This window comes from Puma concolor, chromosome B3, assembly GCF_028749965.1.
Source record: "Puma concolor isolate L17-30 chromosome B3, mPumCon1.1.hap2, whole genome shotgun sequence".
In the NCBI taxonomy this organism is placed as follows: Eukaryota; Metazoa; Chordata; class Mammalia; order Carnivora; family Felidae; genus Puma; species Puma concolor.
In genome coordinates this window covers 44,544,079-44,558,307 of record NC_141672.1, presented here as the reverse complement: position 1 = coordinate 44,558,307, position 14,229 = coordinate 44,544,079, and the positions used below count along the sequence as shown (strand labels likewise).

At 49.7% G+C, this 14,229-nt stretch overlaps 2 protein-coding genes across 7 annotated transcripts in view; one reads left to right on the top strand and one right to left on the bottom strand.

Moving 5' to 3' along the window:
* Window positions 1–3,865: 3,865 nt before the first annotated feature.
* On the bottom strand, window positions 3,866–13,791 carry OTX2 (orthodenticle homeobox 2). 6 transcript variants are annotated; one of them, XM_086709665.1, is made up of 5 exons: window positions 13,646–13,791; window positions 13,426–13,493; window positions 8,541–8,756; window positions 7,397–7,572; window positions 3,866–5,509 (listed from the first exon to the last, which is right to left on the bottom strand). In XM_086709665.1, the coding sequence occupies exons 3-5, from the start codon at window positions 8,635–8,637 to the stop codon at window positions 4,889–4,891; spliced, it is 894 nt and encodes a 297-aa protein (XP_086565791.1). In that variant the 5' UTR covers window positions 8,638–8,756; window positions 13,426–13,493; window positions 13,646–13,791; the 3' UTR covers window positions 3,866–4,888. The 6 variants fall into 6 exon arrangements, with proteins under 6 accessions (XP_086565791.1, XP_086565795.1, XP_086565792.1 ...); XM_086709669.1 differs by having other exon boundaries at window positions 7,397–7,548; window positions 13,646–13,775; XM_086709666.1 differs by lacking the exons at window positions 13,426–13,493; window positions 13,646–13,791 and adding an exon at window positions 12,459–12,850.
* The window catches only part of LOC147579940 (uncharacterized), a 144,058-nt gene continuing 143,134 nt past the window's right edge, over window positions 13,306–14,229 (top strand). The window contains exon 1 of the mRNA XM_086708525.1: window positions 13,306–13,360. Coding sequence (XP_086564651.1) covers window positions 13,306–13,360 — 55 coding nt within the window. The remainder of the gene's footprint in view (window positions 13,361–14,229) is intronic.

Genomic DNA, 14,229 nt, shown 5'->3' with positions numbered 1-14,229 from the left:
TGCCTAAATTTTGTTTTAATCGGGTTAAAAACAAAAACCCACAAATGCGTTCAAGGCCTCATATTGCTATTAACAGGCAGTTTGGAAGAGATGCTCCAAGCAATTCTATACAATGTGTCTCAATACACCGGAGCACTATGGTTTCACATGTAATGTTAATTCTGTCCGAGACAAATCCCATAATCTGTGCAGTTTCAGAGCCTAATAGTGAAAGACATCGGGGTGGGTTTTGTTGGGGGTTTTGCTCTCTCCATCCCAGGGGCTCCCTGTCTTTCCTATCGTGCTAACCCACGGGCGGAAATGGGGCGGCTGGGGGATCAGGTTTTATCCGGGCACGCTGCGCTTACTGGGTGCTACCCGTTGAGAGAAAAAAAAACAGAGGTGTGTTGAAGGCACTGGTCACAGATCTGGGCATGCAGATACGCGACTGGGGCTTGGACACTTTTGTGGTAGGAAGGGGAAAGAGCTGTCCTTCCTAAAGGTTTCCAAGGAAGGCAAGAAGCAGGCTGAGGTCATGGCTGAGTCCGACCCTGTATCTTCCCGTTTGGGTTGTTTTCTACGACGTCCTCTTCAGTTGTGTGGGATGCGCCCGACGCCTGCCTGACTCCTTTGTTTTTCTCTTTTGCGTAATTAAAACATGTCTCTGTGTGCAGTAAACCACCACCTAACACTGGCACGCCTGGTTTTGGGTTACAGCTTTGTCCCGGTAACAACAGCGAGGTTTTCACCGGGTGTTAGATGCGGGTTCAAACTTGTGCTGTACGTGCCAGGTCTGGCTGCCCGACCACCCGCTTCTGGTTAAGTGCGGGCGGGCACAGTTCTGCGGCCGCTGCCCTGCAGGTGACCGGAATGGGCTTCCTGGCGCCTTCCAGGACGCCTAAGGCACCGCTTCCCCATTCCAGACCCGGCTTCCAGCCTTCGGGGCTGTTCAGTGCTGCGCCCAGGTCCAAAAAGGAAAAGACAGGGCACTCGGTTAAAAAAAGAAATGTAGAGGGGTAGGAGAAAAGGGATGAGGCTCCCCTCTGAAAGCCTCAGCCCAGAGCCCAGGACCCCGAGGGAGGGCGGAACACACAAGCACGACTTCCCCAGACCCGCCAGCCGGAGCACCTGGCTCTCCAGGGAGATCTCTGAGGGCCCAGAGCAGGCCCAGCTGGACTCCCTGTCGGCGCCACGGACGCCCCTCGGCGGGAGCCCCCGCTGTGGCGGCGGCGGCGGCGGCCTCCCCCTCGCTGCCGGGAGGAGACCCAGCGGTCTGCGGCGCTTCCTCCCGGGAGACGAGGAGAGCCAGAGGCCGTAGGCCCCGCCAGGCCCGCTTTCACCTCCCTGGCCCCCTCTCCTGGGCCCGGCCTCTCCTTGGGTCTCAGTTTTCGTTCCTTTTCCAGCGCAAGGTGCTCTGCTCCTGGCCGGACCACACACACACTCTCCTCCCTCCCTCCGCAACTCGGGCCGGGCCGTGCTGTCAGCCAGACGCCCCCCAAGCCCGCGGCCGACCCAAAGGCGACTTCAGGGCTCGACGAGGCCGCGCTCTCCGTGCGCTGAAGGCGCGCAGGCCCCGCGGCGGCTCCTCAGCTCTGCCCGCGGCCCCCAGCCCCCTGGGCTCTGGCGCGGCCGGATCCCGCGGGGCCTGAACACGTAGCCGAGCGGGGTGGGCTGCGGCCCGGCGGAGCTCCTGGGTTCGGACCCCAGCCGGAGGCAGGGCACAGGAAGGGAGGGGAACTCAAAGGACGAGAGACGGTCTCCTGTCGCCTCCGCCAGGCCCGCAGGGCTGTGAGTAGGGCCCAGAGGACGGTATCGGCCCGGGGAACTGACTTGGGCCTCTGCCCCAACTGGGGCTCCCAGGGGCAGGGATGCGAGTCCTTTCCCCGGCCATCTCCGACTGGCCTCCAACCCTGAAAGATCGCGGTGAGTTCGGCCGAGAACCCGGGCCGCGCTCCTGCGCCACCCCTGTGCACACCTTGGGGCTCAGTTCCCGCAGTCCCGCCCGGGGCCTCCCGGGGCCCCACGCCTCCCGCCCAGGCTGTGCGGGGCTGGGGCCGAAGGGACGTTTAGAGGAAAGGTGAGACCAAGGAACCGGATGGGAGTTGAGGAAACTGACCATTATCTAAAACTCGGAAATTTCGGCAGCCGGAAATTAATTGACTTGATTGCATTGCTCTTCTTATCTGGGAAGGCTAGAAACACTCCCAAGGTGAAATACAAACGGCCAAGAATCTTTGTGGGGAAGATAAAGGATTGGGGCAGCAGATTTTTGTGAAGCGGACCCCCCCACCGACCTCTGCCCCCCGCCCCAGTTGCCAATATGCAGTTGAACTAGCTCCCTGACGCCTTTGGAGGGTGACGTCATTTCAGTACAAGTATCACCATGACTGGGCTTAATTTTGTTAAACCCGGTCTTGAGTAGGAGGGGTGATCAGAACTCTCTGGACGTCTTTAAGCCAGCGCTTGCTCCCCGCCCCCCTTTCCCTCCCTTCATTGCCTGCGGTCAGGGGGAATTCATTTCTACTTTGCCGTCAATCCAAAGGGATTTAACTCCGTGGTCTGTTAAACGAAGTTGTGCAAAGGTGATGGAAAAATTAGTTTCAGAAGATGCTCAACGCCTTTTTCTGACTTCCTCCGTGTTTATAGTATTGGGGGAGAAATCTAACCGCGTTATTTGCTGAGCAATTATTATTATGCCATGTTATAATTATACCATTATTATTTTTAATGAGAGGGGGTCTTTTCCTGATCCTTTGTGGGGCATCCTGAAAACTGGAAGCAGGGAGAGAAATTACTTTCGATCTGCTTTACTGTTGCATGAGAAAAGCTGGGAGAGTTAGATCCAGAAGCTGGAAAATTATAAAGCAAAGATTCTCTCTTGGGCCTCAATTTCACTTCGGTGTAAACTCTGTAGGGTAAATATTATCAATGGGTACTGGAAAATCTTGCCATGAAGTTTTGCCTCAGTTGCTTCTTGTTAACTATTGCATTTCCTTTAGCAGTAAAACAAAACCAATTTACTCATTAGGCAAGATTATGTAGGGTTCAAGAGAGCATGCACGGCCAGGGACAGAAAAATTAGCTAGAAAACAAAATGGTTGCAACTACTAAAGTCATTTAAAAAGTTAGTCAAGAGTCACTTAATTTGGGTCAAATTTAAGAACATAGAGAGTTTAACATTCAATACTGCTTTTACCTGAGGAGCACCATGACCATTGGCCCATTTGTCTTTTCTGGTGATTGGTTTACAAAATGCAAGTAGAACTGAGAAGGGACCTATTTTCTTTTCCTCAGCACTTTCTTTTAAACAAAACAAAAACAAAACTGACCAGGGTGCCTTATGTTCAACTACTGAAATTATAGGTTTTAAAACTTTTCTGGAACTCTTTTGTTCAGAAATCATTTCTGCCTGAACTGCTTTCAGATTCTGATTACATTCCCTCTCATGTTCACCTCAGATTTTTTTGGAAGTTAAAAAATAAAAAATCCCCTTAAATGAGAGAATAAAAACAAGGAATTCTTGCCATTCCCATTTTCTCCGAGGTACTACAGTTCTCCCTGTCTCGCTAAAAAAGAAATGAGCTATGTTAAAAGGTACCAATACAGTGCCTAAGAAATCACCATGGCATGCGGCAAGGAGAACAAGATCCTAATGATTGTTAGGCTCCCTATATTCTATTCCAGAGCAGTCCTGATGGAAGTCACACAAAGTGGACATGCCACAGTCACTCGTATCTAGTTCATCCATTGGTGAAGCCAAAAATGCTTTTTAAATAGAGTTTATGGATTTCCTCTCTGACCTAAATAAAATATGTTTAGGGAAGGAGAGGCTGAATATGGGCTTCTCATCCATAAATAGTGGCATAAAATTAAACTGGACCCAACATTGTGCTAGAACCATTTTAATATAATTATACATATCTGCCAAATCCAGGAAGAAAAGGTTTATGCATATATAACTTTTCCAGTTAACATCTGCAAGCATAAACGACAATGATCTCAGTCTATAAATTCATCAGGGTCAGAGCAATTGACCAATGTCTCTTTACTGCTAGGCTTACCAACAGTAAATTACAGATGAATTAGTGTCCTTCTGTTTCTCTTCTCTCACTCTCCTTGTCCAGAGACATTTTGTTGTAAAGTTTCAGTGCAGCTCACCTCCAGCCAAAGGTAATCTTTTTAGATAAGTACTCAGTTGCTCTGAATTTGCTTATAATTATAACCTATTTAATCACAGAAGAACCCCTGCAGAGGTGGAGTTCAAGGTTGCATACAATAACAGGAGATCACAGTTTTGAAGTCTAGCACAGATTAAAAACCACAGATGTACCATTTATATAAGACACACACTGATTGTCTCTTAAACTACATATTGACTCCTTATGAACATTATTTTTTAAATAAAGTAGTGCATCTAGGACAATCAGTCGCACAATTCACACAGCCCTGAAAAGTTTTTCAGTGCCAACTACCAGTTGGTCATGAAACGTGAGTGAGCTTGAGACACTGTCCATTCCTAAGATTCAACCACGGATTGGCTAAAACATTGGAACCCCTCTGCTTAAGAAGGCTATGTCCTTCCCTCCTTTCCCTCGCAATTTAGTTTTGTTTATTTTTGGTGGTGTTTGGTTGCACATGGCTAGAATGCTTTTGATCACTTTGCAAATCAGGAAAACCAATGACCTAAAACTATGACAGGATCTTAAGTAGACTGGTCTGTCCATTTCAGGTTGCTGGTTGGTGGGCCCCTGTAAGGCCCTTCATTTTTCCTTCTATGCCTCTCGGATCATTGATCAGAAGATGAGTCTGAGCATCATCCCATCTAATTCTTTTAACCAATGCCTGGCTAAAACTGGAATGTCCAGCCCAGTATATTTAAAAATCACCCACAAAAAGGTTCTATGGATCTTCACAAAACCTGGAATTTCCACGAGGATGTCTGATCTTTATAATCCAAGCAGTCAGCATTGAAGTTAAGCTTCCAGGAGGCAGTTTGGTCCTTATAATCCAAACAATCAGTGGTTGAGTTAAAACCCAAGCTTGAAGCTCCATATCCCTGGGTGGAAAGAGAAGCTGGGGACTGATTGAGATGGCTGGTGACTGCATTGGTACCCATGGGGCTGAGTGTGGCCCCTGGTCCAGGAAGCTGGTGATGCATAGGGGTCAAATAAGATCCACAGTCCATGCCCCCAAAGTAGGAAGTTGAGCCAGCATATCCTTGACTATAACCTGAAGCCTGAGTATAGGTCATGGGATAGGACCTCTGCATGCAGGAAGAGGAGGTGGACAAGGGATCTGACAGTGGGGAGATGGAAGCTGGGCTCCAGATAGACACGGGAGCACTGCTGCTGGAAATGGCCGGGACTGAGGTGCTAGAGGGGGGAGTGAATTGGCCACTCGTTCCACTCTCTGAACTCACTTCCCGGGCTGGAGAGGTCTTCTTTTTGGCAGGTCTCACTTTGTTTTGACCTCCATTCTGTTGCTGCTGCTGCTGTTGGCGGCACTTAGCTCTTCGATTCTTAAACCATACCTTGAAAGGGAAAGAAATTTCTTTAACGTGGTTTCAAGGACAAGAGTGGCTTCCAGATTATAAATCCGCTCTCCATGGACAGATGAGCTAAGCAGACAATCTCTCCTGCCACTGAAAACCCATTTTGTGGTGCTTTCATATATACCCCTGGAATTGTAAGAAAGTGGGGAGGCTGTCTTAAAGCCTGGACTCCCAGCCCAGTATCATAAATCATATGACTAAAAATTCTCCCTCTCATTTTCCTATCTCGTATTTCACTTTAAATACACACATACACATAGACCCAGCAGTATTGTGGAACACTCTTACAGTGGAATTCCACGTTTCTATGTCTTTTGGAGCAAAACACAAGCAAAGCGAGGGATAACAATTCTGTTGTTACTCAACAACAAGAACAGCCTAAATTCAAAGTTTACAGTCCATCTTCTGGGGAGTAACTTTTAATATGGAGGTGGTTCCATCACTCTATTTTTTTTTCCTTCTCTCCTAAAAAGGCTCACAAAAGAGAGCTCCAAGGAGAAGCGTTCCTGTTGAAGGAGGTCTGAAAGCCACTGTTTGCTGAAACTGTCTTTATGGTAAGTGGAATGTTTTCTACGTACTCAGCTTTGAGCTTAAGCACAGACTTCTCTGCTAGTCTCAGGTCTGATACTGGAGTCTTTGCCTTCAGGGTGGTGCCACTCAGCACACAGATTCAGTGTCCTGGGCTATGTTCACTGGCTTGTCAATTTAAGGGTCTGCCTGCAACTGTGAAGACTGTCTTTACCAGCCCTGTTCATGTTCTGCAATGAAGGAACAGTATTTGCTGTGGGAGGGGGCCTATCAAAGAAATTACCACCCTTTGAGAGAAAACTACAGGCATTTTCTGAGCAACACGTCCTCCGTGGTTTTCTCGAATGAGCTCTACATATGGGTGTGTTAACTGTGCCCCCAAAGCTGAGCATATCACCACCAACCACTCAGAGCCACTTACTTTCTTGCAGTGAAGACTTGAGTTCAAGCCCCCCAAGTGCTAAATTCCTCCGTCCTACTTTGGAAAGTCTCTTGTGTGATCTGCAGGTCACATTGATATGTCCTGGCTAAAGGGGAGTCCCAGGTGTGTGTGTGTGTGTGTGTGTTTAGGTGCTAAACATTATTTCCAGAGAACTCTATATGCGGCTTGCGTTTGAGGAAATTTGGAGTTTACTTTCCCTCTCCAGCTTAAGGTCAAGTTAAGGGGAGGGGGGGATGTCACTGAGGATGTTGCCTTGATATTTTATCTGCAAGATGGCTCAGAGCTAGCAAATTCTGTCTACACCCTGAGAAGTTAAAGAAAACACTATTATTGTGTAATTTCTTTGTTAAGAACACCAGTGTTTCTATGGCTTGGCTCTATCGCCAAACTGACATGTGACCTTGAGCAAGTCATTTACTCCATTTCTTCACCTGTAAAAATATTGGGGCTGTACAGGAGCTAAGCTCCTTTCACCTCTAAAAGTAGATGAGAATGGGGTAGGATTTCCACACGGGGAAAGGGAAGTATTAAAATATTAAGTGACTGCCCTTGAAATCTGCCAAGACCAGGCCTCTGTTGGCTGGGGACCCGAAAGCTCTAGGACTGTGCTTTATCACTGCAGCAAAATCTCCAGTCTTCCCTTACAACCTAGGTCGGGAGACTCATGCAGAGACTCACCCCTAGGGTGGGGTGGGGGTGCAGAAAGGGGCAAGAGGAGTAATCAGGCCCAAGGAGCCTTAGAAGAAGAGTGTACTGGCCTCCAATGGAGGGCTGAATTTCCAGCCTTCCTTTCACACTTTCTAAGACCTGGGACTCTGCCGGGTCCTCAACATACACCGAGCTCAGGGGAGGAGTGGCACGGTCAGGAAGGACGGTTCTATCTACATCTGCCCTACCTGCACCCTGGACTCGGGCAAGTTGATTTTCAGCGCCACCTCCTCCCGCATGAAGATGTCTGGGTACCGGGTCTTAGCAAATAGAGCTTCCAGCACGTCTAGCTGCGCCCGTGTGAACGTCGTCCTCTCCCGGCGTTGCTTCCGGGGAGTGGCTGCGGGACAAGAAGCCCAGGGCCCTTTAGGGTGGGGGAGCAGTTTCTCAGTCATAGGGGTCTCTGCGGGTGCTCCGACTCCCCCGACCCCCACTCCCGGCACTTCCCTTGTCCTCCCAGCCCTTCAGCCCAGAGCCTACCAGTGTTCTCCCCACCCCCTCCCCGGACCCGGAGCCGACACTCGGTCCCCAGACAAGCACTGTCCTTTCCAGGGGAGCCCCCACTTTTGACATCGGAGATCGCTCCAGCCAGAGCGACCCTTCCATAGATAACAAATGAAATAAAAGGAAGCCCAAAATCCTAAACTCCCACAGAAGCAACCCGTAAGCCACAACACAAACAAAAAATCCATTCCGTGAAGTCAAGGGATCCCCGAGGACCCGCAGTTCGGATTGATGGGGTGAAATCTCGATCCTGCTCGAGACTCTGGTTTTGAGGGCCTTTGTTCCTCCATCTTTAAAATGGGGGCATATTTCCTACTTCTACGAGGATTTTAAAAAACAGATCTGACCAGAAAGGAAAGCACCCATACCCAGGGGTAAGTCACACCTTTAGGGCTTAGAGGCATGGGGCCTGGAGGTCACAGGGGAGGCCCCAGGATTGGCCCGGAGAATTTACGAGGAGAAACCCAGCTTCTCGAAGAGGGTCCTTCGAGGAACTGGGATTCCAGATATGGGCGGAGGCAGGAACCTTCCTCGCCCGGCTCCGAAGTGTGTCCCCCCAATCACTCCAATTAAGAATAAAGCGGTGTGGGTTTCCTCCAGTGTTGCAGGATCCACCTACTCCCTCCAGCCCCTATCCTCCCCTCCGGCCGGTAAACGCCCTGTGGCCCTGAGCTGCTTTTTCGAAGGAAAACCCAGTGGGGACCTCGCCTGGAGCTGGGGTGGGGGCAGCGCGACCGCCGGCCCCAGAGCTCCGGGGGGAAAGGGCGTCACAATCCGAGGGGCGGGCCTGGAGAAAGGCGAGGCAGGAGTGCCGCGAGGCTCACTTACCCGGGTAGCCCACCGAGGGGTGCAGCAAGTCCATGCCCGAAGTGGTCAGACTCAGTCCATTGACTGCGTAAGGCGGTTGCTTAAGATAAGACATCATGCTAAGGTTGTTTGCAGGCGCAAAATCGGCCCAAATCGGGGGGACCCAGCCAGAAGGTCTCGCTTCGCTGGGGGTGGACAGATTCAGGGTCCTTAGTGTGTGGGTTGGGAGCGGTTGAACTATGGGCAAAGCAAACAAACAAACAGAGGTGCTGGTTTACTGCTTCGCAGGCGGCAGCTCTCCCACGTTCCACCACTAACTTAGAAAGAGCCTGGGCTGTGCAAGGTAGAGGCTTTTAAAGGACTTGCAACCCACCCCTCACCCCCGCCCCCAGCTGCTGTGGAACTAGAGGGGATGGAGAGAGACCAGATAAACCTGTCTTCCCCACCCCCACACTAAACTTAAGGAAAAAAAAAAAAAAAGTACCAGAAGAAAGCAATTACAATCTGCCTTCCCCCCGAAGAACAAAACCCTGCGCCTTCAAATGCACACATTGCATTCCTATCCCTACATTTGCATAGGACTCATTGGCTGGCACTAGCTAATTGTCTCAAACAAAACTTGATTGGGGCCATTTGCAGAGACAAAGAACTCTTTGGCTAAATAAATAATGCTGATAACAAAGCCCATTGGTGAGAAACAAAGAAACAATTCAAGAAATCTATCTCTCCCCAGACTGTTGCCTTTCCAAGGCAAATTTTAATTATCTTCGCTTTTTTACCACTTTTAACTGCTGTGAACCTAAAATGTCAGTGCATTTAACATCTAAAATACGAACTTGCTAATCGACAAAGTTGAGAAAACTGCTCAACTGCTATGACTCCACATTTGAAGTCATTTCCAGTAATCATTTTCACCTAATTAGTAGTCTGGGTAATTAGATTTTGAGGTAAGTAACAGATTTATTAAGGTTTTGGAGGACCTTGATTATGTGTCTAAAGAACTAAAGCTAAACAAACAAGTATTTAACTTTTAATCGACACCCATCAAATATTTAAACACACTGCAAAAAAAAAAAAAAAGTCTTAGAGATTGGCATGAGGTTTGCTAGAAATCCTGAAGTTAGAATCCCACCAATCAGATAATGACAGGCCCCCACATTTGCAAGCAGAAAGGGTGAGCATTTGTAGTGCAAGCCGCTTCCATGTTGGTTTTGGTGTTGTAGAGGCAGCAGATCCTGCGGGAGGCAAATTTTCAGACATTGGGGTCCTCAGCAGCTACAGCAGAGCTTCCTGTTAATTCTAGCTGCCTGCCTTTTGCACATTTTAGTTTTGAAGAAAGTAGATCCACAAACACCCTACGTTGTGAAACTAGTAGAATTTCTCCCTACCTTTCAAGTTTTCTACAATCCTATAAGAAAAAGCTCAGGGAGGGAAAAGGCAGGCAGAAAAAGAAAAGTTATTTACTTTCTTCAGCTGTGTGTCTCTCACTGCCCCAAGCAAAGGGATCCCAAATGGATGTTAATACGGGCTGACAGTTTTCAAGTCTAGGTTTTATTTGACTAAAAATTGGCACTTATCCTGCAAAGACCTCTACTTTGCAACTTTGACACTATGAGAGATTGCTTCAAAATGGCGGATACAAGATTAGGAGAAGTTCCCTCTTACTTTGACAAAGGTCCTACTGAGTTTTTAGGACTGGGTTTTCATATTTCCATTGCTTTAGAGATCAAGGCACAAAATTCTACAAATGGAAGTCAGTTACTGCAACTTCTTCCCGATTTAAAGTCATAGCACAAAAATCATGCTTTTCTACCCTCGGGTCTAATTTAATGTAATTTTATAAATACCCTTCTTGGAGGAGTTTGAAAAATCTCATCAATAAAACTAATTTAGTTGCCCCCTGTAACAAAGACTTGATATTTTCTACTCTCTTTCCAAGACAGAGTTATTTAGAGCCTGTGAAAACAATGTTGCTTTAAAATACAGTCATTTATGTGTTTATGTAGCTTCTAAGCTGGAGTTCTTTCTTGTTTAATGCAGTCTTACTATGTTGTACAGTTCTGAACTACCACAGAAAAAACCAAAATCATAGCAGATGTACACATGAGAAATACGGAATTGTTCTTACATGTAGAGCTCTCACCCAATTAGAAATGCACATTCCAACATAAAAAGCAGTAACAGACAGAAAGCACTAGGCAAAGATCCTTCTCGGAACAGCTTTGCCCTTGCCATCGCAAAATCACTAAAATTCTAGGGATAAACTGTTTTCGCTTTAGCCACTCTATGCATCTTTAAAAGAAAAAGAAAAGCACCCTCAAATAAAACTATTCGATACTTTGAGCAGCCGGCCTAGGCTATGAAAGAGCCATGCACTCTCCAAAGAAGAGGCCATTGGCTCTTCCATTAACTTTCAAAGCCCTGCAAGGACGCCTTTCTCCCTTCCTCTCTAAAGCGAGCCCAGAAGGGGAAACTGAAATACCCTTTCAAAAATATAAGCGTCAATATGACTGCTCGTGAGGTAGCCACTGGAGAAGTCCTACCCACGGGAGCGGGCGACGGTCGCTGGGCGAGTCTCCGCAGCCGCTGGGCGCCCGCACGTCCGGGCGCGAGTGCCTCGGTCCGGCGTCCCTGCCCGGCAGCCCCGCAGTCCTGGCGCCCCGGGTCCGGCTCCACTGCCCGCCCGGGCCCGCGCCGCCTTATATCTAACGGTCAATTCGTGCAATCTGTCGCTCTTCCCCTCCCCCACATCTCCCCCCCTGTTGTTGGTGTGTGTGTGTGTGTGTGTGTGTGTGTGTGTGTGTGTGTGTGTGTGTGTTTCTTCCAAGGAGCCCATCTACCAGTTGCTGTGTCCTCGCTCAATAATAATTACCTCGTCCAAGAATTAATTATAATAAATGTTTTCTTGATAAACTAACGAGATAATCCGAGGGGCACACGTCCCTTAATTACAGGCCGCCGTGCTCAGCTCCGCTTCTCGTCCGGGCTGATTAATTTTCTGCATGATGGAAAAGAAACAAAACTACGCGGACTGGCGACTGGCCTGTGGCTCGGAGGACCGCGAAGAGCAAGAGGAGAGAAAGAAAGAGGAGAGAAGTGGGCACCGCGGAACCAGCCGGCGCGGGCCTCCCTCTCCGGCGAACTCGAGTGAAAGTTTCTGGCCTCAGGGAATCAAACAACGCTGCCACCCGCAAGGGAGGGAGGAAGAAACGTGCCAAAAGGGTTGGCCTTGACTATTAATTATGGTGAGGAGAAAGCCCCAGTGTTAGCTCGGGGAGTGAGGAGAGGTCTGGTGTCTACCTTCCTTTGGGGGGAGGAGTTTCCTCTCCAACTGGTCTCCTGTGCTAATAACTTTCGGTGCCTGGAAAAAGTCCCGAACTGAGCGGGAAAAATCCTGCCCCCCCCCCCCCCCCCCCGGCTCTCGGACGGAGGAGAACATTTCCAGGAACGACTTCCCCACCCCCTCCCCAAGTCATCCACCGCTCCAGGGTCAACGCAGCTCGGCCTTCCGTCCCCGCATCCCACTTATGTCTGTGAAGGAGGAAAAAGCCAACTCGGGGGAGTTCTGACGAGGGACTTGATCTCAAAAAATGTGTTCTGAAATCGGACTGTGATTTCAAGAGCTACTTGAACACATCAACACGAAGACTTCTTTGGAGTTGGCGGCGTGACACGTCGCCGAGGCCGGCTGCCCGCGGAACCTGATGGTTCAACCTGCGTGGACCCAGAGCGGAGGCTGGGCCTCAGGGCACCCCTCCACCCCGGCCCGGCCCCTGCCCACGACACCCCGGTGTCCCCGAGCCTGGGAGGGGAGCGCGCGAGCGCGCACGCAGGCCCCGGCGCTGCCCCAGGTCCGGAACGGCGGAGGGCCGCCTTCCCCAGTGTAAGGTTTCCGGCCCCGGCCCCGCCGCGGCCTCGGGCGGAGCCGGGGCCACTCACCAACACTTCTGCCAGCCCCAGGTGCGTGCGGAGGGCTGCAACGGGCGGGCCCGGAGCCGTTCCGGACAAAGTCACGTAGCAAAACAACTCTCCCGCTTTCGCTCGGTCTGGAGACCCTGGTCTGGGACCGAGACAACCGGGGATGGGGATGGGGGGTTTACTGCACTCCCAGGTTATTTTGAGGGGAGGAATGTGGCGATCAAAAAGGAAAAGGGGACCTGGAGGCCTTTGAAAGAGGCTGAGAACGGAGGGCGAATCTTGGTGAGCTGCTCTTGGCTCTAGGGAAAGGGGACGGGACAGAGGGAGCGGCGAGCGCGGGGCGGACGAGCTGCCGGCGCTCCACGCCTCCTAGGTTATTCGCTCGGGTTTCCTCTCACGTTCGTTAAGGGCGGGGGGGAGGGGGTGGCTCGAGCTGCGACCATCCTCACCCGCTGATCCGCGAGCAAGCCGGGCTTCGGGCACGCTGGCCCTAGAAGACGCCTATCTTATCATCATCATCATCATCATCATCATCATCATCCATCTAGCTACATCTGTATCTTTTTGTCTCGGACTCTGAAGATGTCCTTGAGATCAGTCCAAATAACCCAACCACATCTGAGGGCCAAAACGCAAACTAGCAGGGAGAAGCCCAGAATGGGCGTTGACATAAAAGAAAACCAGAAACAGAACCCCTCCAAAACACCCCGCATTACCCTCACAGGGTTTCCACGACGTTGGGCGGAAGCGGCGACCCCAGGAGCGCGCTGTCTCCCCTCCTCCCACTCCCGCCCTCACCTCCAGATCAGAAATTTTTCGCAATGCTCGGTACTACACCTAAAAAATTTACAAGGGAGAAAAACACGGCATGCTTCAGAAGAACTCCACGTTCGCAGAAGTGTGCATCAGTCGGTCTATTGGAGGTACCGGGGCGATGGTAGACAGGAGGACACATGGACATAGGCAGGCAAGACAGACGGACACTTACCTTACAGCCGCATGGGAAGTTAGAAAAAAAATTAAATTGTCCTTCAAAATTCCAAATAGCCAGCTATCCTAAAAGAAATCAAGAGTATTGAGTTAGAAATCTTGCTGTCTTCACCCCTCCGTAAAAAGTCAAACTAACGAAAAAAAAATATTTTTAAGAATCGAAAATGAGGAAAGTAGCTCGAGTTGGAAACACGCGTGGGTCCCTCTGTGATACATACAAAGTAGACGTGGTGAGGGCTGCTCTAGCGATTTTTATTTTTAATAACAGTGGAGGCTGAGTTGGAGCTGAGGTCGGTCCCGCTCTCAGGGAGATTTGCTGAGAAAGCGCCTCTCTGGCAACTTTTTGACGCAAACTCTCCAACCAATGGCAGGGAGAGAATGATTGACACATCTAAGCCAGAGGGAAAATAATAAAAACACACAACAGGGGGAGGAAAACAGGCCGCTGCTGCACGGGGGGACGAGCAGGCAACAAACCCAGGCCTCCGACATTACCAGAATGTTCTTGAAAGACACTGGGCTCCGCTTAAAACATACATTATGGGCTGGAGCATGTGAACTAATTGTATAATTAAAATGATGGACAGGGAGGCCTCCCTTACCTTCCTCCTCCTTTTCTTCTTTTCGTTCTTTTCCTCCCCCCCCCCCTTTTTGTTTTGTTTTGATTTTAGGGAAGGGGAGAAAGGAAACCCATACAATACGATGGAAAGATAAAAATATTTAGGTAAATGCTGGAGAAGAGTGAGGGTGGGGGTGGGTTATCGCATTCAACGCCACCAGTAAGGGTGTAGATCAAACGCAG

Coding starts and splice junctions, on each gene's coding strand:
- OTX2 (XM_086709665.1), bottom strand. CDS start 8,637: ATGATGTCTTATCTTAAGCAACCGCCTTACGCAGTCAATGGACTGAGT. Junction 7,573..8,540: donor CCCCTCGGTGGGCTACCCGG/GTAAGTGAGCCT, acceptor CCCACCCTAAAG/GGCCCTGGGCTTCTTGTCCC. Junction 5,510..7,396: donor TGCCCGAGTCCAGGGTGCAG/GTAGGGCAGATG, acceptor TTCCCTTTCAAG/GTATGGTTTAAGAATCGAAG.